Source organism: Salmo salar, chromosome ssa02, assembly GCF_905237065.1.
Source record: "Salmo salar chromosome ssa02, Ssal_v3.1, whole genome shotgun sequence".
Classification (NCBI taxonomy): domain Eukaryota; kingdom Metazoa; phylum Chordata; class Actinopteri; order Salmoniformes; family Salmonidae; genus Salmo; species Salmo salar.
The window spans coordinates 71,011,997-71,038,895 of NC_059443.1; the positions used below are offsets into that span (position 1 = coordinate 71,011,997).

General features: G+C 46.3%; 1 protein-coding gene across 1 annotated transcript; it reads left to right on the top strand.

The window, feature by feature from the left end:
- The first annotated feature begins 7,618 nt into the window (after positions 1 to 7,618).
- On the top strand, positions 7,619 to 26,560 carry LOC123723798 (ethanolamine-phosphate cytidylyltransferase). The gene is made up of 13 exons (XM_045709233.1): positions 7,619 to 7,924; positions 14,341 to 14,429; positions 14,631 to 14,679; positions 14,869 to 14,981; positions 15,515 to 15,666; positions 15,909 to 15,950; positions 16,408 to 16,546; positions 17,012 to 17,094; positions 20,122 to 20,199; positions 21,127 to 21,192; positions 23,315 to 23,380; positions 23,499 to 23,587; positions 23,827 to 26,560. The coding sequence occupies exons 1-13, from the start codon at positions 7,803 to 7,805 to the stop codon at positions 23,942 to 23,944; spliced, it is 1,206 nt and encodes a 401-aa protein (XP_045565189.1). The 5' UTR covers positions 7,619 to 7,802; the 3' UTR covers positions 23,945 to 26,560.
- Positions 26,561 to 26,899: the final 339 nt, after the last annotated feature.

Here is a 26,899-nt window from a genome sequence, read left to right on the forward strand (position 1 = left end):
CCTTTCACAAAGAATCCTTTTTTCTGCTATCGTCTACTTTTACCTGGCAGCAATTTGGAACCGAGTTTCATTTGAGTCCTGATGTTCTCAAGGCTGTTCACTTGCGGTTCTGGGGGCAGGGGGCAATTTTGGACCCCTTGTAGCCCCCCTAAATGAAGTAATTTTTACATAACTAATTTTTGCTATCATTCTTTTTTTACATCCATTATTAGACCGTGGCAACGATGATGCTTATGAACGTGGTCTTTTGCCTGCTAATGTGAAGAAAGTGAAGAAAACGATATGACAACAATAACTTCTAATGTAACTGGCCCCTCTAACAGTACAACTGGCCCCAGCTTGCCCCCCCAGTTGAAATGGTCTAGAACCACCACTGAGGCTGTTGTTTCATCTCCCTCCCTGCAGCCATAGAAACATAAAGAGAGTCAACAAACACACTTCATAACTGGCTAATAACTACACCTGATACTTCAATTAAGCAGGAATTATAACAGATGTGTAAGACACATGTTTCTCAGTTGACTGTTTAAACCTGTTTTATTCTCAGGGCCATGACTATAACACTGAGTATTGGGACCCAGGCCAACAGCATATCCTGGTCTCTAATCTCAGGACCAGGACTATAACACTGAGTATTGGGACCCAGGCCAACAACATATCCGGGTCTCTATTCTCAGGACCAGGACTATAACATTGAGTATTGGGACCCAGGCCAACAACATATCCTGGTCTCTATTCTCAGGACCATGACTATAACACTGAGTATTGGGACCCAGGCCAACATATCCTGGTCTCTATTCTCAGGACCATGACTATAACACTGAGTATTGGGACCCAGGCCAACAACATATCCTGGTCTCTATTCTCAGGACCAGGACTATAACACTGAGTATTGGGACCCAGGCCAACAACATATCCTGGTCTCTATTCTCAGGACCATGACTATAACACTGAGTATTGGGACCCAGGCCAACATATCCTGGTCTCTATTCTCAGGACCATAACACTGAGTATTGGGACCCAGGCCAACAACATATCCTGGTCTCTATTCTCAGGACCAGGACTATAACACTGAGTATTGGGACCCAGGCCAACAACATATCCTGGTCTCTATTCTCAGGACCATGACTATAACACTGAGTATTGGGACCCAGGCCAACAACATATCCTGGTCTCTATTCTCAGGACCATGACTATAACACTGAGTATTGGGACCCAGGCCAACAACATATCCTGGTCTCTATTCTCAGGACCATGACTATAACACTGAGTATTGGGACCCAGGCCAACAACATATCCTGGTCTCTTCTACATAATACTACATAAAATATATATTTTTTAATGAATATGCAATCAGCAATGTAAAACAAAAAAACATGAAACCACATTCCAGATGTATGTTTTACTATGACATTTACATGCAAGCATTCATTCTGCGTAAAAAGTAGAATGGTAAGGTATAAGATATTATCAAGTAGTTTCCAATTGGCTCATTCATCCCCCTCCTCTCCCCTGTAACTATCCCCCCAGGTCATTGCTGCAAATGAGAACGTGTTCTCAGTCAACTTACCTGGTAAAATAATGGATAAATAAATAAATAAAAGTGTATTTCCAGAGTGAAGAGAGAGAAGTTTAGTAGGAGACCTTACTGGCTGTGAGAAAACAGAAGAGTGTGTGATTGACATGACCTAGGAGTGCTGATGGACAGAGCTGGCTTCCTGCCCCCATGATGCCTCTTCCTAACAACCAACACATCATTTGCTTCACAATAAAAATGTGTGAACATCTTTCTGGAGCACACTTAATATACAATAAGGAAAGTTTAAAGATATCCATATTAAAATCATCGCAACAACATTTAACCACAGTAATAGGCCTGTGGCTTCTGTACTTCCATATGTCCCATTTGTTACACTAAAACCTGGTCAAGGGATTTACAATAAATATGTGAACATCTTTTGACGGAAAATGTTATGTTTGAAGATAGCCTTGAATTGTACACGGCATCTCCTCTCCCTCTATCTTGTGTTTGAGTTACATTGAGTTTGACTCCTTACTGGTGAATTTCCACAACAATCTTTTAGGAGCAAACAAATAATACAAGACGTCTATGCTCCTTGTCATTTTTTTTATTTTTTATTATTATAGATTTTAATACGCCCATGAAGGTTCGAGCATCAGGCAGGGCCATGACTACATCAGTGAGGAACCAATTCAGTTCCTGCCTAGCAACAGAGTTTTATTGGCTGTCTAGATGTGCAAGGAGTTGACACCCGGCCTAGTAGGAAGGTATAAATATATGTGCTTCTATAATCATGTCTTTGTCTTTGCAGCTGTATGACCCGGTGGGTGAATAAAGTTGATTTGAGCTTTTTCTAGTTGTCTGTGAGTTTTTACTCTGTTTGTTCAGAACTTAACAATACACACCTAGTATTGTTGAAACATTATTCTACATTATACAATTATTCAATGGATAATAGGAGTTAAATAAGATACAGCTCTGAACACCCCCACCCCACCACACACACACAGCACTCCTACTCCAATACGCTTGATACATATGGATCCAGAGCTGCATATTATGCTACACAGGTTACCATGGTAATCAGACTTAGTAAACTGTTAGAGAATGGGAGATAGATGACTCTTTACAAGATGTTTTCTATTAAACTTTATTTAGGGATCTGGAACCAGTGCCAGAGAGGAGGGAGATGAAAGAAAACATGTTTGTGCTTTCTGGTGTTTTATCAGTGACCCTGAATGAGCAAAGCTCTTTCCACATAGACAGGAGTAAGGTTTCTCTCCAGTGTGTGTAAGCTGGTGTATAGTCAGAGTGAAATCTTGAGCAAAACTCTTCCCACACTGATCACCGGTATCCGGCTTCGCTCCTGTGTTTATGTGCTGGTGTGTAATCAGGTGTCCTGAGTCCTGCCTTCCTGAAACTCTTTCCACACTGATCACAGATAAAAGGCTTCTCTCCTGTGTGTATGCGTTAGGTGTGTAGTCAGGGCTCCTGATTGTTTGAAGCATTTATATGATTTCTCTGATGAGATTTTAAGGTTTTAGTTGCAGCGAAACCCTTCCCACACTGAGAGCAGTGGTAGGGTTTCTCTCTGGTTTGAATTCCTCTGTTTAGTAAAATTCTTCCCATAGTCAGAGCAGCAGCGGTGAGGTTTCTTCCCTATACCTCTCTGCTGGTGTTTCTTGAGATGTCCTGATCTGGATAGACTCTTCTCTGTCTTGCAGGCATCATGATGTTGTTGAGGCTCCCAGATGATAAGCCCCTCCCACTGAGAGAGCAACGATTAGGGCTGTCCCCTGGGAAACAAAGCAATTCAATAACTAGGTTTTACAAATATGGGTCCATAAACAGATGGGTTGTTCCACGAAATGAATGCCTTTTGTGTCCCTTTGATATTTTTTCTGTAGAAATTGTGCCCCAATATTCAATTTTAAATCTGTTATATTTAATAAAGTTCCCTTTAATACAGAACACATGGAGAATTAGATTAATCAGATGTTTAATATGAATAAAGACTTGGTAAAGTGGCACAATGCAACATTTAGGTCCTTCTGTCAATCCTGTGTAACTTCTAGAAAGATGTTAACCCACCTAATACAGAGTTTGGTTTTTCAATTGAATGGTGCTTTTTAGGAGTTTCATAGGAGTGGTGTTTTGTGTTTGTTACATGCACAGCACCTTACTAACTTTCCTCAGGTTTGCTGTCGTCGATGCCGTCCTATTACAGTACAGTACAGTCATGTTATTAGTAGCTGTCATTGGATGGTGTTATTGTCAGGTATTTGGTTTTACAATAATGGAAGTGTGAATTTAGGGTATGTCCCAAATGGCAACCTATTCTCTCTGGGTCCTGGTCAAAAGTAGAGCACTACATGCTGAAGAGGGTATATTTGGGATGGAATCTCAGTGTTAAATGTTGTGTTTTCTTGGTGCTAGACATCAGTGTTCTCCCCAAATAAAAGAGGTGCTGCGCCACTATGTAAACACTTTTTTAAAAAAAACGTTATTTGTTTTCATAAACCAGGTTTCCATCCAACCTAGACAAGGTGGGATCTTTTTGTGTCTGTAAAATGAATTGCGCAAGAAATGTCAGTGGAAACGCTTTTATGCACAAATATTGATATAATAGCATTCATATGGAAGTAAACTTAGTCACGCGATGACATGTTGTGTGGTCCTCCAACTAAGACTCGTTGGGAAACCATGCAGTTTATTAGGCTACAGATAAAATAACTTCACAGGGAGGCCGTGAATGACCCGGGATCAGCGTTTAGGAGCAACTTCTCCCTACACCTAGGAAGGCAAGGATGAGCACTGAGTGATCATGATTACTACCATCATTAGAATGCTGCAGTTTTACAATGTGAAGCCTTGTGGCAAGTCTCCACTTTGCAATATGTATAGCCCTTTTGTTTCAGAGTTACTGTGAAGTCAGCCCAAAGGCCAGCAGATGGCGATATTGAGTAGTTTTATCTTGCCGTCCAAAGGAAATGTATGCAGCCGTGTCCCCGTGGACCGGTTCGTACATAAAACATTCTCCATTCAGGCTGCAAACGTGTCAATTTCCTCCTCAACTGGATTTAATGGCGAGAAGGAGGAAAAACATTTGGAAAATATGCATACTTTATTTATGAAACAAAACTTTCCTCCACCATCGTAGAGTAGTAAATGCTAGTCCTGGATGTTATGTATTGCGTTTAGCCAATCAGGTTGCAGCAGTCTGTTCTTTTTTATTGTATTGGCTGATTGCATCCAACTGAGGTGCATACACCACAACCTACTGTACTCCCTTGACACATTGATACAAAAAGAGAGACTTAAGATGGTGGGTGGGGGGGATTGCACTAGCAACTAACCCTACACCCATTAAAACCTCACCACTATACCAACTAACCCTACACCCATTAAAACCTCACCACTATACCAACTAACCCTACACCCATTAAAACCTCACCACTATACCAGCTAACCCTACACCCATTAAAAGCTCACCACTATACCAACTAACCCTACACCCATTAAAAGCTCACCACTATACCAACTAACCCTACACCCATTAAAACCTCACCACTATACCAACTAACCCCTACAACCATTAAAACCTCACCACTATACCAACTAACCCTACACCCATTAAAACCTCACCACTATACCAACTAACCCTACACCCATTAAAACCTCACCACTATACCAACTAACCCTACACCCATTAAAACCTCACCACTATACCAACTAACCCCTACACCCATTAAAACCTCACCACTATACCAACTAACCCTACACCCATTAAAACCTCACCACTATACCAACTAACCCTACACCCATTAAAACCTCACCACTATACCAACTAACCCCTACACCCATTAAAACCTCACCACTATACCAACTAACCCTACACCCATTAAAACCTCACCACTATACCAACTAACCCTACACCCATTAAAACCTCACCACTATACCAACTAACCCCTACACCCATTAAAACCTCACCACTATACCAGCTAACCCTACAGCCATTAAAAGCTCACCACTATACCAACTAACCCTACACCCATTAAAAGCTCACCACTATACCAACTAACCCTACACCCATTAAAACCTCACCACTATACCAACTAACCCCTACAACCATTAAAACCTCACCACTATACCAACTAACCCTACACCCATTAAAACCTCACCACTATACCAACTAACCCTACACCCATTAAAACCTCACCACTATACCAACTAACCCTACACTCATTAAAACCTCACCACTATACCAACTAACCCTACACCCATTAAAACCTCACCACTATACCAACTAACCCCTACACCCATTAAAACCTCACCACTATACCAACTAACCCTACACCCATTAAAACCTCACCACTATACCAACTAACCCTACACCCATTAAAACCTCACCACTATACCAACTAACCCTACACCCATTAAAACCTCACCACTATACCAACTAACCCTACACCCATTAAAACCTCACCACTATTCCAACTAACCCTACACCCATTAAAACCTTACCACTATACTGACTAACCCTACACCCATTAAAACCTCACCACTATACCAACTAACCCTACACCCATTAAAACCTCACCACTGTTCCACTACAGCACCAGTCTGTTTGTTTCCCCTCTAGTCTGATAGTTTTCTAAATAAAATATCTGATTGACTGAATGTGATACACAGCATCCGGGACTAGCATTGGCTACTCTAGCATGGTGGTGGAAAATGGTGTTTCAGAAAGAAAGTACACAGTTTCCCTGTGGGTTTCTTCTGCCTTCTCGCCATTAAATCAAGTTAAAGGGGAAGTTAACCTAAAATCCCACATTTCACAAGTGATTCCATACATTGAAACTAGTTAGGTGGAGTTCTCTTCCTCTCTCTCCCTACAGTGTAGAACTGGAGAGCTGCTGAAATAAGTCATGTGACGTGTCTTTGTGCGCGGCTCCATTGTCAGTCAAAGAGCAATTAAGAAAACCGTGAATTGTAGACAAATTACTTTTTTAATTTAAATGGTCTGGCCAAATTAGCTATTTTAATCAAAAATACTATCGGTTTTAAGTCAGGAAATGTGTACTTTCCACCTAAAACAATTGCGATTATTTAATATTTCATGTGGCCGACTGCAACAACAGGGAGAGAGAGGAAGAAGGCACATTCCACCTAACTACTTTCAATGTATGGAATCACTTAGGAAGTTTGGGATTTTAGATAGATTTCCTCCATATAAAGGGGAAGTTTACAACTTGGAAGCCTGAATGGAGAATGTTTTATCTACGAACCGGTCCATGGGGATATTAGTGTATAGCGAAGATATAAGCATTTCACTGTAGTCTACACATGTTGTATTGGCCCAAAACGTTTGATTAGATATGAGTAAAACGACTCAATATCGCCATTTGCAGGCCTTTGGGCTACTGTGAAGTATACATTGTCCACCCCTTGACTGTTTTTGTACTGTTACTATAATTTAAAGTTCCATTGAATCTATTGAAACTTTGCATGCTGTATTTTTTTGTGTCTCAAACAAATTGGTTGTCAGGGAAGTGTTCTGGTACTTTGTTTACACGCTAATCACGTAGATTTGTCGGAAATGTATAGGATGCGTTCGTAAATTCGCTCTGGCTATTTACTCCGATTTCAGAGCACTCTCGTCTGAGTGTGCCAGAGCGCAGAAGAACTGATGAATTTACTAAAGATCAACACCCGTTGAATATGACCGGTGTCAGTAAACCTCGGCAAAAAATGGGTAATTCAATTGTTGCCAGCAGCACAGTTACAATCACCAACCATCTGGTTAAATGAAATAAGCCTAACCAGCTCTGCTAGGGCGAGTAAAATGGTCAGAGTGAGGTTCTCTCATTTGTGTCTGGAAGTAGCTAGCCAGTTAGCTTGGGCGCTTGACTGCCGTTGTGGAGTCAAAACGCTCGGATCAACCCTACTCCGCGAAACGCTCTGTGTTTAAGAACGCCCTAAGAGCACCCCGGCGCTCGAGATTGAATTCACGAACACACCAAAAATCTACGTTGTGCGGATTTCCGTAATCACGTGATATGAGTTTTCACGCAACCACCATGGCCGCCACCTAAGAGTAGTCATGGTTCGACCATGACGCGATATCCACGCCAAAGGAGGCGTTGTCCTACCGCCGGGTTCATTCTTTCATTAAACCGGGGAATGAGATCGCACAACCCGTCCTTTTAACTTTACTTTGACGGCATTCTTTCATTCTTGTGGGGTTTTTAGCTCAGAGTTGTAATATTATTTTATCAACATGATCAAGAACGGTCACCACACATCGAATGAGCAGGAGATAGAGAGCGGTGCTAAGCAGGGAGACTTGGCTTGCAGCCCAGAGAAGAGGAAGCGCTCTGTCCGGGTGTGGTGTGATGGGTGGTAAGTCGTGTAGCTTCGCCTACTATCCAGCTAGCTAGTTACATTAGCTACATGTACAACGTTTCCTAGCTGCGTAAAGGGTTTATATCATTTTTGGTGGTCTGTTGTGTGCATAGTAACCTCGGTAATTTAAGTAGCTAAGTAACGTTAGTTAGGCTAGTAACTAACTGTTAGCGTAGCTCTACCAACAATGTAACGTTTTGGTTGATCAACTGTTGATTATAACCACTAAGCTAGATATAACGGCACATCGTTACATTCAGCTTCACACAAACTGGCTAACTAGGTATTTTTGCTACTTTGTAAACATGAACTTGAGTGTTGCTGCCTGGCCAAACAAAAGTGGCTACTAATGTGATTATTTTGTGATTTCAAATACCCCTAAAGTCAGATAACTACAGTACCTACTAGCTAGCTATACTGTTTCAGTGGCTACCTTTCTGAGAGAGGGGCTGTGAATGTGATCACAGCCTGCCAGTGTCGACCAACAGCCAGTAGGAACGGAATGATCTCAGCTAGACTTAGGTTTCTGTGCACATGGTTTGCTATATGTGGTTTAGGTAGGATGTTACGTAACCTTAACTGTCACTGTGATGTATGGATATTGGGGCGGCAGGTAGCCTAGTGGTAAGGTTGTTGGATCGAAAATCCCTGAGCTGACAAGGTAAACATCTGTCGTTCTGCCTCTGAACAAGGTTATTAACCCACTGTTCCCCGGTTCTCCTTTGCACCCCAGTATCTCTACTCGACACATTCATCTTCTGCTCATCTATCACTCCAGTGTTTAATTGCTGTATTGTAATTACTTCGCCACTATGGCCTATTTATTGCCTTACCTCCCTTATCTTACCTCATTTGCTCACATTGTATATAGACTTATTTTTCTACTGTATTATTAACTGTATGTTTGTTTACTCCATGTGTAACTCTGTTGTTGTTTGTGTCGAACTGCTTGTTCTCAACTAGCCTACCTTGTGAAATAAAACAATTAAATAAAAAGGCCGTCATTGTAAATAAGAATTTGTTCTTAACTGACTTGCCTAGTTAAATAAAGCTTACGGAAAAAACTAACATTTTTTTAAAATATTGGAAATAGCTTGGTAAAGTGCAGTTGCTGACTTGCTGCTAGCTAACAATTAGCCTGGTCCCAAATCGGTTTGTGCTTTTGCCTGAGGAATTGCATTGCTATTGTCAAGCTAAACATGACAATTCCTTGAGGAGTTGGCAATGGAGCAGAAACAGACTGGCACCAGTCTAGTTTTCTACGGCCATAGACAATATCAGTTCTAGCTATGTGTACGGCTATAGCCTTTCTCATATACAGTTGGCCTGTACAGTAGTTGGCTGGCAACGGTTGGTAGGCCAGAAGAACGGTCATTCATTTGTTGATTGATCTGAAAGTCACTATTTTAGCTACTTGATATCAATTCCATGCTATAGAAAGGTATACAGACTAGCCCTAACTAATACCTCTTATTATTATTATTATTATTATAATAATAATAACGGTATTTTACTGTTATTACCCAACTGTATTTTACTGTTATTACCCAACTGTATTTTACTGTTATTACCCAACTGTATTTTACTAACTGTAAACATGATGACGAGTCCAGTGGTGCCAAGGCTATGTATGGCAGCACTACTGTATGTTGCAACGCTTGTTTTGTTGTCCTCTGACAATGTGCAGAGTGACATAGCTAGCCACCCAACCCAGTTGGCAAGGAAGTACAAAGTCCACCCTTATCAGCTGACCATAGCGTCACATCTCCTAGTGTGCGACATGTTTGTTAACATTTTGGTCATTTAGCAGACGATCTTATCACATTGGTGTTTGTTTCCCAAACAAAAACCGTTGTTTACTTTCAGCAGTAGCTTGGTATTAGGTAAAGTCAACACCTGTTTTATTCGGTGCATGTGATAAATAACATTTGATTTGATTAGTAGCTAATAGGCCTTTATTCAAGTTTGTAGAATACATTAATACCTGATAAGGCTACTTCCTGGGTGATGTTTCCCCTCGCTACACATGTAGGATCATCTCCCCAATCCTAACCTTAACCATTAATGGGGGAAATGTCAAAATGACCCAAGATCAACGTCTACTCTAGGGGCACCTTCTTCCTTCCTCCCTTGATAAGGATGAGGTAGAAGCTCTGTGATCGATGCTGCTGTCTGCCAGGTGGAGAATGACCTGCAGTAACCTTTGTCTCGCTGTGGATTAGAGAGGAGTCAGGAGAGTAAGTCATTAGCCAAGGCCAATAACACGCTCTGATGCCCTTGCTCTGGCTTGGTTCATACTTTACCTGGGCTATATTCATTAACTCAACTTGTCCCATAAAGAAATGCGCTTGCTTTGTTGCAAACCGCTACGGTGTGCACTAAATCAATAGGAAATACCACCCTGGCTTACTATCACTGATTCAACACGGCTGGATAGGGTAAAGTAAAGGATTCTACTGCTTAGCTTTCACCTATTAACAGACACCAGATCAGTGATTAGGCTCTTTCAAAGAAGAAGAAGAAGAAGAAGAAGAAGAAGGGGGAGGAGGAAGGAAAGATGCATTCTGAGAGTACTCAAACAGGGCTCGTCTCTCACTCCCGCCCATCCACACCACCTAGTAGCTACAGCCTGCATTGTGCTCATCATGGGATGTGTCCAAAATGGCAGCCTATATTGTGCACTTCTTTTGACCAAGGGGCACCTCTTTTGATCAGAGCCCTATAGTGAACTTACTGTAATACTATATAGCCTTATATGGGCAGTGTCCCAAACGGAACCCTATTCCCTTTATCGTGCACTACTTTTGCCCAGGACCCATAAGGTTCTGGTAAAATGTAGTGCACCATGTAGGGTACAGAGTACCATTTGGGATGCTGACATGGTCTTGCTGAGTTTACTTGAGGCGAGAGCCGGCTGACTCCCACCTCCCCGTTCTCACCTTGTGACTGGTGGTGGCATAGCTATAAACACTGCTCTCACACAGACACAGATACTCTGCCCTCATAGTACCCAGGCAGACGGCTAGTTTGTGATAGCTTGTTTTGACATGGCAGTCCAGAATAGTGGGTATAAATAACTAACCAACTGTCTGTCTGTGTACATAGAGATTAGGTATAAATAGCTAACCGACATAGTGAACATGTCGTCCAGTGACAGGTACAGCATGGGGGTGGCAGAGGGGTCTTGTTGGGGTCTTTTAGGGGGTAGCAGGGGGGTCTTTTAGGGGGTAGCAGAGGGGTCTTGTTGGGGTCTTTTAGGGGGTAGCAGGGGGGTCTTGTTGGGGTCTTTTAGGGGGTAGCAGAGGGGTCTTGTTGGGGTCTTTTAGGGGGTAGCAGGGGGGTCTTTTAGGGGGTAGCAGGGGGGTCTTTTAGGGGGTAGCAGAGGGGTCTTGTTGGGGTCTTTTAGGGGGTAGCAGGGGGGTCTTTTAGGGGGTAGCAGAGGGGTCTTTTAGGGGAGCAGAGAGAGGGGGAGAGGGAAAGAAAGTGGGAGAGAGCGAGAGATGTGTGATAGAGTACATCAAAATAAAACAGAAGCACTCAGTGTAATTTGTTACAGCGTACTATGTCCCAAATGGCACCCTATTTCCTACAGCGTGCACTCAGAATGATTTCTTTACATAGTGGAATGAATTAGAGAGAGTGGCTGTTTGGCCAAAACCCAGCAAGTTATGTGGACAGGACAGACCTATCAGAGGCAGGCTCGCTCTACTATACTGGCCTATCAGAGGCAGGCTCGCTCTACTATACTGGCCTATCAGAGGCAGGCTCGCTCTACTATACTGGCCTATCAGAGGCAGGCTCGCTCTACTATACTGGCCTATCAGACGCAGGCTCTCTGTACTATACTATACTGACCTATCAGAGGCAGGCTCTCTGTACTATAGTGGCCTATCAGAGGCAGGCTCTCTGTACTATAGTGGCCTATCAGAGGCAGGCTCTCTGTACTATAGTGGCCTATCAGACGCAGGCTCTCTGTACTATACTATACTGACCTATCAGAGGCAGGCTCTCTGTACTATAGTGGCCTATCAGAGGCAGGCTCTCTGTACTATAGTGGCCTATCAGAGGCAGGCTCTCTGTACTATAGTGGCCTATCAGACGCAGGCTCTCTGTACTATACTATACTGACCTATCAGAGGCAGGCTCTCTGTACTATAGTGGCCTATCAGACGCAGGCTCTCTGTACTATCGTGGCAGTATAAAGGAGAGTTGTTGGGAGTCTCCAGTTGATCTGCCTGTCTCCTGGTCTTAGCCTAGAGATACTGTCTGTCGTCTTGGTTACACCTCAGGGATAATTCCCATGGTAATCCTGGGGTTAATTACAGAGAGGAATCAGTACTTACACACACACACACACACACACACACACACACACACACACACACACACACACACACACACACACACACACACACACACACACACAACACGGCCCGTGGCACACACACACACAGGCCCGTGGCACACACACACACAGGACCGTGGCACACACACACACACACACACACACACACACACACACACAGGCCCGTGGTACACACACACACACACACACACACACAGGCCCGTGGTACACACACACACACACACACAGGCCCGTGGTACACACACACACACACACACACACACACACACACACAGGCCCGTGGTACACACACACACACACACAGGCCCGTGGTACACACACACACACACAGGCCCGTGGTACACACACACACACACACACACACACACACACACACACACACACACACACACACACACACACACACACACACACACACACACACACACAGGCCCGTGGTACACACACACACACACACACACAGGCCCGCGGTACACACACACACACAGGCCCGTGGTACACACACACACACACACACACAGGCCCGTGGTACACACACACACACACACACACACACACACACACACACAGGCCCGTGGTACACACACACACACACAGGCCCGTGGTACACACACACAGGCCCGTGGTACACACACAGGCCTGTGGTACACACACACACACACACACACACACACACACACAGGCCCGTGGTACACACACACACAGGCCCGTGGTACACACACACACAGGCCCGTGGTACACACACACACACACAGGCCCGTGGTACACACACACACACACACAGGCCCGTGGTACACACACACACACACAGGCCCGTGGTACACACACACACACACACACACACACACACACAGGCCCGTGGTACACACACACACACACACACACACACACACACACACACACACACACACACACGCCCGTGGTACACACACACACACACACACACACACACACAGGCCCGTGGTACACACACACACACACACACACACACAGGCCCGTGGTACACACACACACACACACACACACACACAGGCCCGTGGTACACACACACAGGCCCGTGGTACACACACACAGGCCCGTGGTACACACACACAGGCCCGTGGTACACACACAGGCCTGTGGTACACACACACACACACACACACACACACACACAGGCCCGTGGTACACACACACACAGGCCCGTGGTACACACACACACAGGCCCGTGGTACACACACACACAGGCCCGTGGTACACACACACACACACAGGCCTGTGGTACACACACACACACACAGGCCCGTGGTACACACACACACACACACACACACACACACACACACACACACACACACACACACAGGCCCGTGGTGTACACACACACACACACACACACACACACACACACACACACACACACACACACACAGGCCCGTGGTACACACACACACACACACACACACACACACACACACACACACACACACACACACACACACACACACACACACAGGCCCGTGGTACACACACACACACACACACACACACACACAGGCCCGTGGTACACACACACACACACACACACACACACACAGGCCCGTGGTACACACACACACACACACACACACACAGGCCTGTGGTACACACACACACACACACACACACACACACACACACACACACACAGGCCTGTGGTACACACATTACAGAGAGAGGATGACACACATACTGCGAGATCCACACATTGTACTTTCCTCAGGCTGAATCCTAACTTGAGAAACGTAACTTGTTGGGTTTAGTGTAAATCCTACCATGGCTGGTAATCATGTGACGGTAGGACAGGAGGAGGACGGAGCAGGCTGTAGGGTTGTGTGGGGTGATGGGTCTGCTGTGTGGAAGGGGAGAGCTTCCTCCATATCTATTCCATTAGAGGTGTCGGCAGGCAGGCAGGCAGGTCTGCTCTCTCTCCCTGTCCTGTAGTCACTATCCCCTCCCTGAGACCAGCTGTTATACACACTGTCTGTCCCATGTTAATGACATCAGGCTCTCTCTCCCTGTCCTGTAGTTATGACATGGTGCACTACGGCCACTCCAACCAGCTGAGACAGGCTAAGGCCATGGGAGATTACCTCATCGTTGGAGTACATACAGATGGTACACACACGGACACGGAGACACACACACGGACACACACACACGGGCACACACAGGCACACACGGAGACACACGGACGGACACACGCGTATTAATCATAAGTATCTCATTCTCTGCTCTGTTTCTTCACTTGTCTCTCTGTTCCCCTCTCGACAACAGTACAGTAATATACAGTCACTTCCCTTCTCTCTCTCCCTCCAGAAGAGATCTCGAAGCACAAGGGTCCTCCTGTCTTCACCCAGGCAGAGAGGTAAGAAAATCACTGCATTTCATTTTCATGTAAATGGACAATAAAGTTTTGGTATGGTATGTAAATGGACAATAAAGTTTTGGTATGGTATGTAAATGGACAATAAAGTTTTGGTATGGTATGTAAATGGACAATAAAGTTTTGGTATGGTATGTAAATGGACAATAAAGTTGTGGAATGGTGTTGTAGGTATAAGATGGTGCAGGCTATCAAGTGGGTGGATGAGATCGTAGAGGGTGCCCCCTATGTCACCACACTGGACACACTGGACAAATACAACAGTGACTTCTGCGTCCACGGAGGTAAGGGGAGCGGGAGGTAGGGGGAGTGGGGGGGGAGTGGGAGCGGCTGGTAGAGGGAGCGGGGGAGCGGCTGGTAGCGGGGGCGGCTGGTAGGGGAGCGGCGGGTAGAGGGAGCGGGGGGTAGAGGGAGCGGGGGGGTCGGGTGGGGGGCGGCTGGTAGAGGGAGCGGGGGGGCGGGTGGTAGAGGGAGCGGGGTGGGGAGCGGCTGGTAGAGGGGGGGAGCGGCTGGTAGAGGGAGCGGCTGGTAGCGGGGGGGGGGGGCGGCTGGTAGGGGGAGCGGCTGGTAGAGGGAGCGGGGGGGGTCGGGTGGTAGGGGGAGTGGGGGCGGCTGGTAGAGGGAGCGGGAGGTAAGGGGGAGCGGGGGAGAAGGGGGGGCGGGAGGTAAGGGGAGCAAGGGGTGGGGGGGCCTGACTGAGACCGATTTGTTACTTTTTTAAAGGAGAACAGGGACTCATCCTCCTCCCATATTTCTGTGTTTATTTAGACAGTTGAATGTACATCCCAGGCAACAACGTTGTCCTTGTGTACCTTAGATGACATCACTCTGACGGTGGACGGTAAGGACACGTATGCGGAGGTGAAGAGAGAGGGCCGGTACCGGGAGTGTAGACGGACCCAGGGGGTCTCCACCACAGACCTGGTGGGCCGCATGCTGCTCATGACTAAAACCCACCACAGTAACATTGTGAGTAGCACACACAGAGAGCACACTGTTCCTACAGTACCGTAGTGTGTGTGCTTACAGGACGGCTCATAGTAAAGGTTGGAACGGAGGGAATGGTATTAAACACATTCCATTGATTCTGCTCCAGCCCATCCTCCCCAAATAAGGTGCCACCAACCTCCTGTGGCTTACACTGTTATAATCGCAGAAATCACACAGGACTGACCTCAAGCAAACCTCTCTCTTCGTCTGTCGGTTTACAGGACAACTCAGACTACCAACAGCACACGGACAACTTTGGGAAGGTAAATATTACTATTCAAATATATTCTGAAGAGGAAGTGGAGATGACAACATTCTGTTGTTGTAGATTATTCTGAACACAAGGGGGTGCAATTCCACTGCTCAGTACAACCATGGTGTGCTGTACATCTCAGTGAAAATAGTACCATAGTGTATTCAAATGTAATGATCAGAAAGATAAGTTATTTTGTATTTGTTTAACAAAAGGTCTCTTTGGAACACCCACGTGAGCCTGCTTTCTGAGGAGTTACTTCCCCAGGCTTTCCAACTACTATGAGATGGCTGGGTTTCTGAGGCTAGGGTTTAGAACGGGCCCTTCCCCTCTCTCTCCTCCCCTCCATGTTCTCCCCAGGGTCCTAAGGGCCACAGTCCATGGACAGGAGTTGGGATAGGTTTATATTAGGTTAGGTTTGGATTAGGATTAGGGGTTATGACTATAATAGTGTTTTGTCTCCCCAGGGTCCTAAGGGCCACAGTCCATGGACAGGAGTGTCCCAGTTCCTCCAGACTTCCCAGAAGATCATCCAGTTTGCCTCAGGACAGGAGGCCCAACCTGGGGACACCATCATCTACGTAGCCGGGGCCTTCGACCTCTTCCGTATCCTTATGTACCGCTGTGTCTGTGAGAGAGACCGAGACAAAGGGTGGGTGTGTGTCTGTGAGAGAGACCGAGACAAAGGGTGGTTGTGTGTCTGTGGAGAGACCGAGACAAAGGGTGGTTGTGTGTCTGTGAGAGAGACCGAGACAAAGGGTGGTTGTGTGTCTGTGAGAGAGACCGAGACAAAGGGTGGTTGTGTGTCTGTGAGAGAGACCGAGACAATGGGTGGTTGTGTGTCTGTGAGAGAGACCGAGACAAAGGGTGGTTGTGTGTCTGTGAGAGAGACCGAGACAATGGGTGGTTGTGTGTCTGTGAGAGAGACCGAGACAAAGGGTGGTTGTGTGTCTGTGAGAGAGACCGAGACAAATGGTGGTTGTGTGTCTGTGAGAGAGACCGAGACAAAGGGTGGTTGTCTCTCTCTGTGTGTGTCTGTGTGTGATTACCTTGACCACTCCTCCCCATCAGACATTGGTCATGTTGACTTCCTGGAGACGGTCTACAAACAGGCTGAGAGGCCTTACGTCATTGTGGGACTGCACTTTGACCAGGTATGTACACACAATTAAACAAACACACACACATGTTCAGAAAACGCTGACCCCATCAGATTCAGGCAACATTTGCACAGGCAACATTTGCACTGAGCTAAAGGGTAGAGCTGCCGCTTTCAAGTTGCGGGACTCTAACCCGGAAGCTTATAAGAAATCCTGCTATGCCCTCCGACGAACCATCAAACAGGCCAAGCGCCAATACAGGGCTAAGACTGAATCACCGGCTCCGACGCTCGTCTTATGTGGCAGGGCTTGCAAAATATTACAGACTACAAAGGGAAGCACAGCGGCGAGCTGCCCAGTGATACGAGCCTACCAGACGAGCTAAATCACTTCTATGCTCGCTTCGAGGCAAGCAACACTGAGGCATGCATGAGAGCATCAGCTGTTCCGGATGACTGTGTGATCACGCTCTCCGTAGCCGACGTGAGTAAGACCTTTAAACAGGTCAACATACACAAGGCCACGGGGCCAGACGGATTACCAGGACGTGTGCTCCGGGCATGTGCTGACCAACTGGCAGGTGTCTTCAAAGACATTTTCAACATGTCCCTGATTGAGTCTATAATACCAACATGTTTCAAGCAGACCACCATAGTCCCTGTGCCCAAGAACACTAAGGCAACCTGCCTAAATGACTACAGACTCGTAGCACTCACGTCCGTAGCCATGAAGTGCTTTGAAAGGCTGGTAATGGCTCACATCAACACCATTATCCCAGAAACCCTAGAGCCACTAATTTCCATACCGCTCAAACAGATCCACAGATGATGCAATCTCTATTGCACTCCACACTGCCCTTTTTCACTTGGACAAGAGGAACACATGTGAGAATGCTGTTCATTGACTACAGCTTTAGCGTTCAACACCATAGTTCCCTCTAAGCTCATCACTAAGCTAAAGACCATGGGACTGAACACCTCCCTCTGCAACTGGATCCTGGACTTCCTGATGGGCCGCACCCCAGGTGGTGAGGGTAGGTAGCAACACATCTGCCACGCTGATCTTCAACACTGGAGCCCCTCAGGGGTGCGTGCTCAGTCCCCTCCTGTACTCCCTGTTCACTCACAACTGCGTGGCCAGGTACGACTCCAACACCATCATTAAGTTTGCAGACGACACAACAGTGGTAGGCCTGATCACAGACAACGACAAGACGGCCTGACCGGGTGGTGCCAGAATAACAACCTATCCCTCAACGTGATCAAGACAAAGGAGATTATTGTGGACTACAGGAAAAGGAGGACTGAGCACGCCCCCATTCTCATCAACGGGGCTGTAGTGGAGCAGGTTGAGAGCTTCAAGTTCCTTGGTGTCCACATCACCAACAAACTAGAATGGTCCAAACACACCAAGAAAGTTGTGAAGAGGGCACGACAAAGCCTATTCCCCCTCAGGAAACTAAAAAGATTTGGCATGGGTCCTGAGATCCTCAAATGATTCTACAGCTGCAACATCGAGAGCATCCTGACCGGTTGCATCACTGCCTGGTACGGCAACTGCTCGGCCTCTGACCGCAAGGCACTATAGAGGGTAGTGCGTATGGCCCAGTACGTCACTGGGGCTAAGCTGCCTGCCATCCAGGACCTCTACACCAGGCGGTGTCAGAGTAAGGCCCTAAAAATTGTCAAAGACCCCAGCCACCCCAGTCATAGACTGTTCTCTCTACTACCGCATGGCAAGTCTAGGACCAAAAGGCAGTTTTTATCCCCAAGCAATAAGACTCCTGAACAGGTAATCAAATGGCTACCCGGACGATCTGCATTGTGCCCCCCCGTCCCCGTCCCCCCAACCCCTCTTTTACACTGCTGCTACTCTGTTTATCATATATGCATAGTCACTTTAACTATACATTCATGTACATATTACCTCAATTAGCCCGACTAACCAGTGCCTGTATATAGCCTCGCTACTGTATATAGCCTCGCTACTGTATATAGCCTCGCTACTGTATATAGCCTCGCTACTGTATATAGCCTCGCTACTGTATATAGCCTGCTACTGTATATAGCCTGCTACTGTTATTATTCACTGTCTTTTTACTGTTGTTTTTTATTTTTTATTTCCTTACCTATCTATTGTTCACCTAATACCTATTTTTACTTAAAAGTTGAACTGTTGGTTAGGGGCCTGTAAGTAAACATTTCACTGTAAGGTCTACACCTGTTGTAATCGGCGCACATGACAAATAAACTTTGATTTGATACGCTGACCCCATCAGATTCTCTGAGAATGTGGTTTTATAACCCTGTAGACATGATGGGGGGGGCAGACTGTTTCACTGGCCCTCTCACACACACACAGGCCCGTGGTACGCACAAACACACACACTGTTAAAGAGAAACATGTGGATCTAGTTGACCACATTATATGAAGGATTGATGTACATGTCTAATAAAGCTTCAGAGGGCCTCGCTGCTCGTGTTCCCCAAATCTGTTTCACATTCCAATGAAACATGCTGCCATTGGTTGAGAGCCAGTATAAATACTCTGTCATTGGTCCTCGACTGTGTGGGTCGTCCTATTCCTTTTAGACGCTGTTCTAAGGTCAGTTGTGATGGAATGCTGAAGGATCAATGCTAGCAGGAGGAGACTTTTCTCAACCCGATCTTCATGGGGGGGAAAGAAGTCAGTGGTTGGAACCAAAAACGGATTAAAAAAATACATTTTAAAAGGGCCAAATCTTAACCTTCACCATTAGTGGGGATGACAAAACTGACCTAAGATCAGTGTCTAGAGACAACATTAAACTACTTCTCTTTGTAACCTCCCATAGACTTAGATAGACAACAGTAGTGGCCAAAAGCATGGGCATTGAGGACTTTCACCATTTCGAAGTAGTCAACTGGGCTCACATTGTTCCATCCAGGACATCAGGAGGGATCAGCCAATTAATTAGACAAATACCCCTGTTTCACATTGCAATAAAGCCTCATGCCATTGGTCGAGAGCTAGTAAAATATCCTGACATTGGTCGAAAGCTAGTAAATATCCTGTCATTGGTTGTGTTTTTCTGTCAACCAGGAAGTGAATCGCTACAAAGGGAAGAACTACCCAATCATGAACATCCACGAGAGAACCCTGAGTGTCCTGGCCTGCAGGGTGAGAACATACACACATTAAACACACACACACACACCAACACACAGGCGCCCACCGACACTCCCGGACACACACTCCCCGACACAGACAGACACACACACACTCCCCGACACAGACAGACACACACACACACACTCCCCGACACAGACAGACACACACACACACACTCCCCGACACAGACAGACACACACACACACACACTCCCCGACACAGACAGACACACACACACACTCCCCGACACAGACAGACACACACACTCCCCGACACAGACACACAACCGGTGCACGCACACACACTGACACACACACACACCAATGTACACACCAACGTACACACACAAACCGACCGCACACACACCCACCAACACCAACCAACACCAACACACACACCAACACCAAGACACACACACACCAACAACTGTTCTTTGTAACCCCTTGGGCCCAATAGTCACAGACAGTTAAAGCTGTCTGCTCTGCCTAGACAGAAATGTTCTCCTTACACACACACACACACACTGAAGGACGGTAGGCTCTCTCCTCCATTCAGCTCTTATCAGACCAGCTACAGAACAATGATCCTCTGTCCTCCTGGTGTGTGTGTTCACATCAAACCATTTCTTTGTGTATCTTGCATCTTTTAATGTGTGTTGACTTGTCTTGAATGTGTTTTATGAAGTCATTATCCGAATCCTAAACGGCACTCGATTACTCAAACCACACAAAGGGTATCTATACACACACACACACCGGATTACGCAATTCCATAACCATTCAGCGTTAACACAAAGCCTGAAACTGTCTCCCTGTCCTGTGACAGAGCTATTACTCAATGTCTGTTGACCTAAATTCAACCATTCCACAACATTACACAACACTCACAACTCACTCTTATTTTTTATTAATTATTTATTCCCTCCCTCCCTCCCAGTATGTATCAGAGGTGGTGATTGGGGCTCCCTATGCTGTGGGTAAAGATCTGCTGGACCACTTCAAGGTGAGACACACACACACACACACACACACACACACACACACACACAGAGAGACAAACACAAAGACGGTGGGATTGAAACAGTGGGATTGTTTGACTGGGAGAAGAGACGTCTTTCCTAACATGCATAGCCTCTCTTAGGGAGAAACATGTACAATGACCTAGTGTGTGTGTGTGTGTGTGTGTGTGTGTGTGTGTGTGTGTGTGTGTGTGTGTGTGTGTGTGTGTGTGTGTGTGTGTGTGTGTGTGTGTGTGTGTGTGTGTGTGTAAACGGACCTTTCTCCTGTGTGTATGGGACTGGGCATTGTTCCAGACTGGGGGTGCTGTAGTAATGTCAAGCTGTTACTGTATAGCAGACATACTACAGATGTCCCTCTCTCCCCCTCTAGCTGTCTCTCTAGATCTCTCCCCCTCTAGCTGTCTCTCTAGATCTCTCCCCCTCTAGCTCTCTCTCTAGATCTCTCCCCCTCTAGATCTCTCCCCCTCTAGCTGTCTCTCTAGATCTCTCCCCCTCTAGCTCTCTCTCTAGATCTCTCCCCCTCTAGCTGTCTCTCTCCCCCTCTAGCTCTCTCTCTAGATCTCTCCCCCTCTAGCTGTCTCTCTAGATCTCTCCCCCTCTAGCTGTCTCTCTAGATCTCTCCCCCTCTAGCTGTCTCTCTAGATCTCTCCCCCTCTAGCTGTCTCTCTAGATCTCTCCCCCTCTAGCTCTCTCTCTAGATCTCTCCCCCCTCTAGCTGTCTCTCTAGATCTCTCCCCCTCTAGCTGTCTCTCTAGATCTCTCCCCCTCTAGCTCTCTCTCTAGATCTCTCCCCCTCTAGCTGTCTCTCTAGATCTCTCCCCCTCTAGCTCTCTCTCTAGATCTCTCCCCCTCTAGCTCTCTCTCTAGATCTCTCCCCCTCTAGCTGTCTCTCTAGATCTCTCCCCCTCTAGCTCTCTCTCTAGATCTCTCCCCCTCTAGCTCTCTCTCTAGATCTCTCCCCCTCTAGCTCTCTCTCTAGATCTCTCCCCCTCTAGCTGTCTCTCTAGATCTCTCCCCCTCTAGCTGTCTCTCTAGATCTCTCCCCCTCTAGCTGTCTCTCTAGATCTCTCCCCCTCTAGCTGTCTCTCTAGATCTCTCCCCCTCTAGCTCTCTCTCTAGATCTCTCTCTCTCTAGCTGTCTCTCTAGATCTCTCCCCCTCTAGCTCTCTCTCTAGCTGTCTCTCTAGATCTCTCCCCCTCTAGCTCTCTCTCTAGCTCTCTCTCTAGATCTCTCCCCCTCTAGATCTCTCCCCCTCCCCCCTCTCGCGCTCTTTTTCTCCCCTTCTCGCGCTCTCTGCTGATCTGTTATACCATAGATATTATTGATCTGTTATACCGTAGATATTATACTATAGATATGTATGATTAGGTTATACTATAGATATGTATGATTAGGTTATACTATAGATATGTATGATTAGGTTATACTATAGATATGTATGATTAGGTTATACTATAGATATGTATGATTAGGTTATACCATAGATATTATTGATCATATTTTAAATGACCCATGTCACTTCCTGTTATACCATAGATATTATTGATCATATTTTATTTTAAAAAAAAAAATGTACCCCCTTTTTTTGTCCCCAATTTCGTGGCATCCAATTGGTAATAGTTACGATCTTGTCTCATCGCTGCAACTCGCCTCTCCCGAGTCGAGAGCCATGCGTCCTCCGAAACACAATGCCCATCCAACCCGGATGGTTGGCCGCACCCATGTGTCGGAGGAAACACCGTACACCTGGCGACCTGGTCAGCGTGCACTGCGTCCGGCCCGCCACAGGAGTCGCTAGTGCGCGATGAGACAAGGATATCCCTGCCGGCCAAACCCTCCCTAACCCGGACGATGCTAGGCCAATTGTGCGCTGCCCCATAGACCTCCCGGTCGTGGCCGGCTGCGACAGAGCCTGGACTCGAACCCAGAGTCTCTGGTGGCACAGCTAGCACTGCGATGCACTGCCTTAGACCACTGCGCCACCCGGGAGGCCCTTTATTGATCATATTTTAATTGACCCATGTCACTTCCTGTTATACCATAGATATGTATGATCAATCATGTAGGTTATATTATTGATCCTATTATGATGTCACTTGTTGTAGGTGGACCTGGTGTGTCATGGGAAGACAGAGGTGTTTCCTGACAGGGACACTGCAGACCCTTATGCTGTGAGTACTGACTGTGTGTGTGTCTGTGTGTGTTTGTCTGTTTTGCAGTATTCGTGTGTGATTATCTGTCTTTTTGTGTGATTACATGTTATTGTGTGTGTGTGTGTGTGTGTCCCAGGAGCCTAAGAAGAGAGGTATCTTCCGTACAGTAGACAGTGGTAACGGTTTGACCACCGATGACATCGTACAGAGAATCATCAAGAACCGGTAAGGGCCTCTCTCACACAGTAGCCTTGAAGTGTCTCTCACCCATCTATCACCGTCTACCTTCTGTCTCCCCTTGTCCCTCATCTTTTTCTCACTCATTTGGTTATTTTTCCATCCCTCTCTCCCAACGTCCTCCACACCTCTCTCCCCACCTCTCTCCCTCCTTATTTGATGTTATTGTATTGTTTCCTTGTACAAAATGCACTATACAAATGAAGTTTGTTTGATTCTCTCTCCAGGCTGCAGTTTGAGGCAAGGAACCAGAAGAAGGAGGCCAAGGAGATTGCGGTGTTTGAGGCGATGAAACGCCAGGCAGAGGGAGAGAGGGCCGGGGACACGGCCCAAGCAGCCCAGTAACCAGATCAAACTAGTTCAAACCAGACCCAGCTGTCCCAAAACTGATCCTAACCCAGCGTTTCCCAAACTAGAGAAACTCTGAAATAACTTTTTTTTAAATTGCGTTTGGTTCATAGAACTGGGGTTATGTCAGTAACCTCCGGTAGCTGCTAGATGGCGTTGTAATAATGAGAGCAGTTTTGGTTTTCTTCCTTCCTATCTTTTGAATGGTTTAATCTACTGTTTCCCTCTACAATACCCAGAAGCCTCAGAACAGAGTGGACAAGACCAGGCACTAAAATCAGACTGGAGGAAAAATAACAATCAATGGTGTTATTTTCTACACAGAAGATCAAACTAAATGATTGCCTGATGATCTTCTGAACTTCCCAATACCTTTCTGATGCATTTGTCACTTCAAACAATCCTTCATATTGGAACACTGTCAAATGTACTGTCGACTGATTTGTAATAGACGGTCATAGTCCCAGTTTAAGAACCAAACATTGGCTGTTGATTTCATCACCATTTTTTAAAATAACAAAATGGGGTCGCGGAACAAAAAAGTTTGGGAACCCCTGTTCAAAATGGTTCAAACACGACCCAAACAGGGTCAGACTGAACCGAGCCAGCCCAAACCAGTCTAGTCCTACTACTTATACTGTATGCACATCCTTTAGTGAAGCATTGCCTGCTAGCCCGTCCTAGACCTGCTTTACCCCCCCCAGTCCACAACGGGCCAAACTCATTCCACCGACGGCCGAGTGGCTGCGGGTTTTCACTCCCTTGTACTTGATTGATGAATTAAGGTCAGTAATTAGTAAGGAACTCCCCTCACCTGGTTGTCTAGATCTTAACTGAAAGGAAAAACCAGCAGACACTAGGCCCTCCATAGAATGAGTTTCCACCTCACCCAAACCGGATCAGACCAGATCAAACTGCAGAACCAGACTTTAACCAAGACTCAAACCAAGACGCCTCCTCTCCTTCACCAGCTAAGGAGAACACAAAAATCACCCTCTCCCCCTGTCAGTGGAGGCTGCTGAGGGGAGGATGGCCCATAATCCAGGCACTTGTCATCTCCCGTCTGGATTACTGCAACTCGCTGTTGGCTGGGCTCCCTGCCTGTGCCATTAAACCCCTACAACTCATCCAGAACGCCGCAGCCCGTCTGGTGTTCAACCTTCCCAAGTTCTCTCACGTCACCCCGCTCCTCCGCTCTCTCCACTGGCTTCCAGTCGAAGCTCGCATCCGCTACAAGACCATGGTGCTTGCCTACGGAGCTGTGAGGGGAACGGCACCTCCGTACCTTCAGGCTCTGATCAGGCCCTACACCCAAACAAGGGCACTCCGTTCATCCACCTCTGGCCTGCTCGCCTCCCTACCTCTGAGGAAGCACAGTTCCCGCTCAGCCCAGTCAAAACTGTTCGCTGCTCTGGCACCCCAATGGTGGAACAAGCTCCCTCACGACGCCAGGACAGCGGAGTCAATCACCACCTTCCGGAGACACCTGAAACCCCACCTCTTCAAGGAATACCTGGGATAGGATAAAGTAATCCTTCTAACCCCCCCCCTTAAAAGATTTAGATGCACTATTGTAAAGTGGTTGTTCCACTGGATATTATAGGTGAATGCACCAATTTGTAAGTCGCTCTGGATAAGAGCGTCTGCTAAATGACTAAAATGTAAATGTAAAATAATAATGTCTGGAGTGGAATATCTGGAATGGAGTGTGTTAAATCTGATCACTCTTCCAGGCAGAAAGAAAGGAGGAGAGGAAAAGAGAGAGAGAGGAAAGGAAGATCGAGAAAAGAATCCAAAGTGTGACTGTGAAGAAAAAGAGAACATTGAGAGACTTGTGAAGAAGAGAGAAAAGTCTATGTAGTTGTGTGTGTACTGTATATTTAGTAGTGCCTTCTAGTCTGATCTACCAAATGGCACACTATTCCCTATGGACCCTGGTCAAAAGGCAGCTGACCCCAGCCCTGCGGTTACAGCCGCTGGCCCCAGCCCTGCGGTTACAGCCGCTGGCCCCAGCCCTGCGGTTACAGCCGCTGGCCCTAGCACACATACATGCCAGAGTGGACGTAGCTGCTTAGCCTGAAGTGTCCCCACTTGCGCCATGGAATAACTGGCTGTTCTGTGGCGTGACCGGTCACACGGGTTTGAGGCAGAGGTCTTGGGTTCGCGCCTCGCTAGGAGCCGACTCAGGAGGAAGGTGGTGCTCTTTAAGCATGACCTCCTTTACATCACTATGGGTTTAAATCCAGCCCACTATCTCATCAATAAATAAAAACAGTGTACTGTACAGGGAATAGGGTGCCATTTCAGATGCACCCCTCTGTCTTGTATGTAACATGATGATTCAGGACTCTGTCAACGTTTTCTTTTCTTGTTTTTAATGTGTTGGTATGTGGATAATTAATTTAAAACATTTCTTAGAGAGGTATGGACAATGAATGGGGGAGTCAAGTGTGTGTATGTGTGAGAGAGACTGTTTTAAAGGGAGTGTGTGCAAATGAAAAATAAAACAAATGGGCATGTATATTGTATGGCTCTACCCCTCTATAAAGTTGCTCTGTATATCTGTCAATTAATTGTCCGGTGATAAGAAAATACAAAATACTGTACCCATTATGAGGTTGAGCCTCTTTGTAGTTGTTCAATAGTCCGTAATATATCTGACATGAAGTGGAAACCTGAAAAGGTTAACATTATTTACCTACTAAGCTGGAAAAAATTGTCCGATTAGTAAAATTGTGTAAGCACACATTTGCTTACCACTAATGTCTGTAATGATAGTTTCAGAAGAGTCATTTTTCCTATAATGGTCTTCACCCATCTTACAAACGTATATTTCCACACTGAGGTTGAAATGACACTGAAATTATGATAATGCCCTTTTTAGTGAAAAAGTGATGGAAATGTCAGCCTGTTCAGGTGGGATGGAGTTTTTGGCCTACAGCAAATCACATT

What these genes read in the sequence shown, in the direction of transcription:
- LOC123723798 (XM_045709233.1), top strand. Translation starts at nt 7,803, where the DNA reads ATGATCAAGAACGGTCACCACACATCGAATGAGCAGGAGATAGAGAGC. An exon ending in GTCTTCACCCAGGCAGAGAG is followed by an intron (nt 14,680 to 14,868) that starts GTAAGAAAATCA and finishes ATGGTGTTGTAG; the next exon opens with GTATAAGATGGTGCAGGCTA. An exon ending in ACACTGCAGACCCTTATGCT is followed by an intron (nt 23,381 to 23,498) that starts GTGAGTACTGAC and finishes TGTGTGTCCCAG; the next exon opens with GAGCCTAAGAAGAGAGGTAT.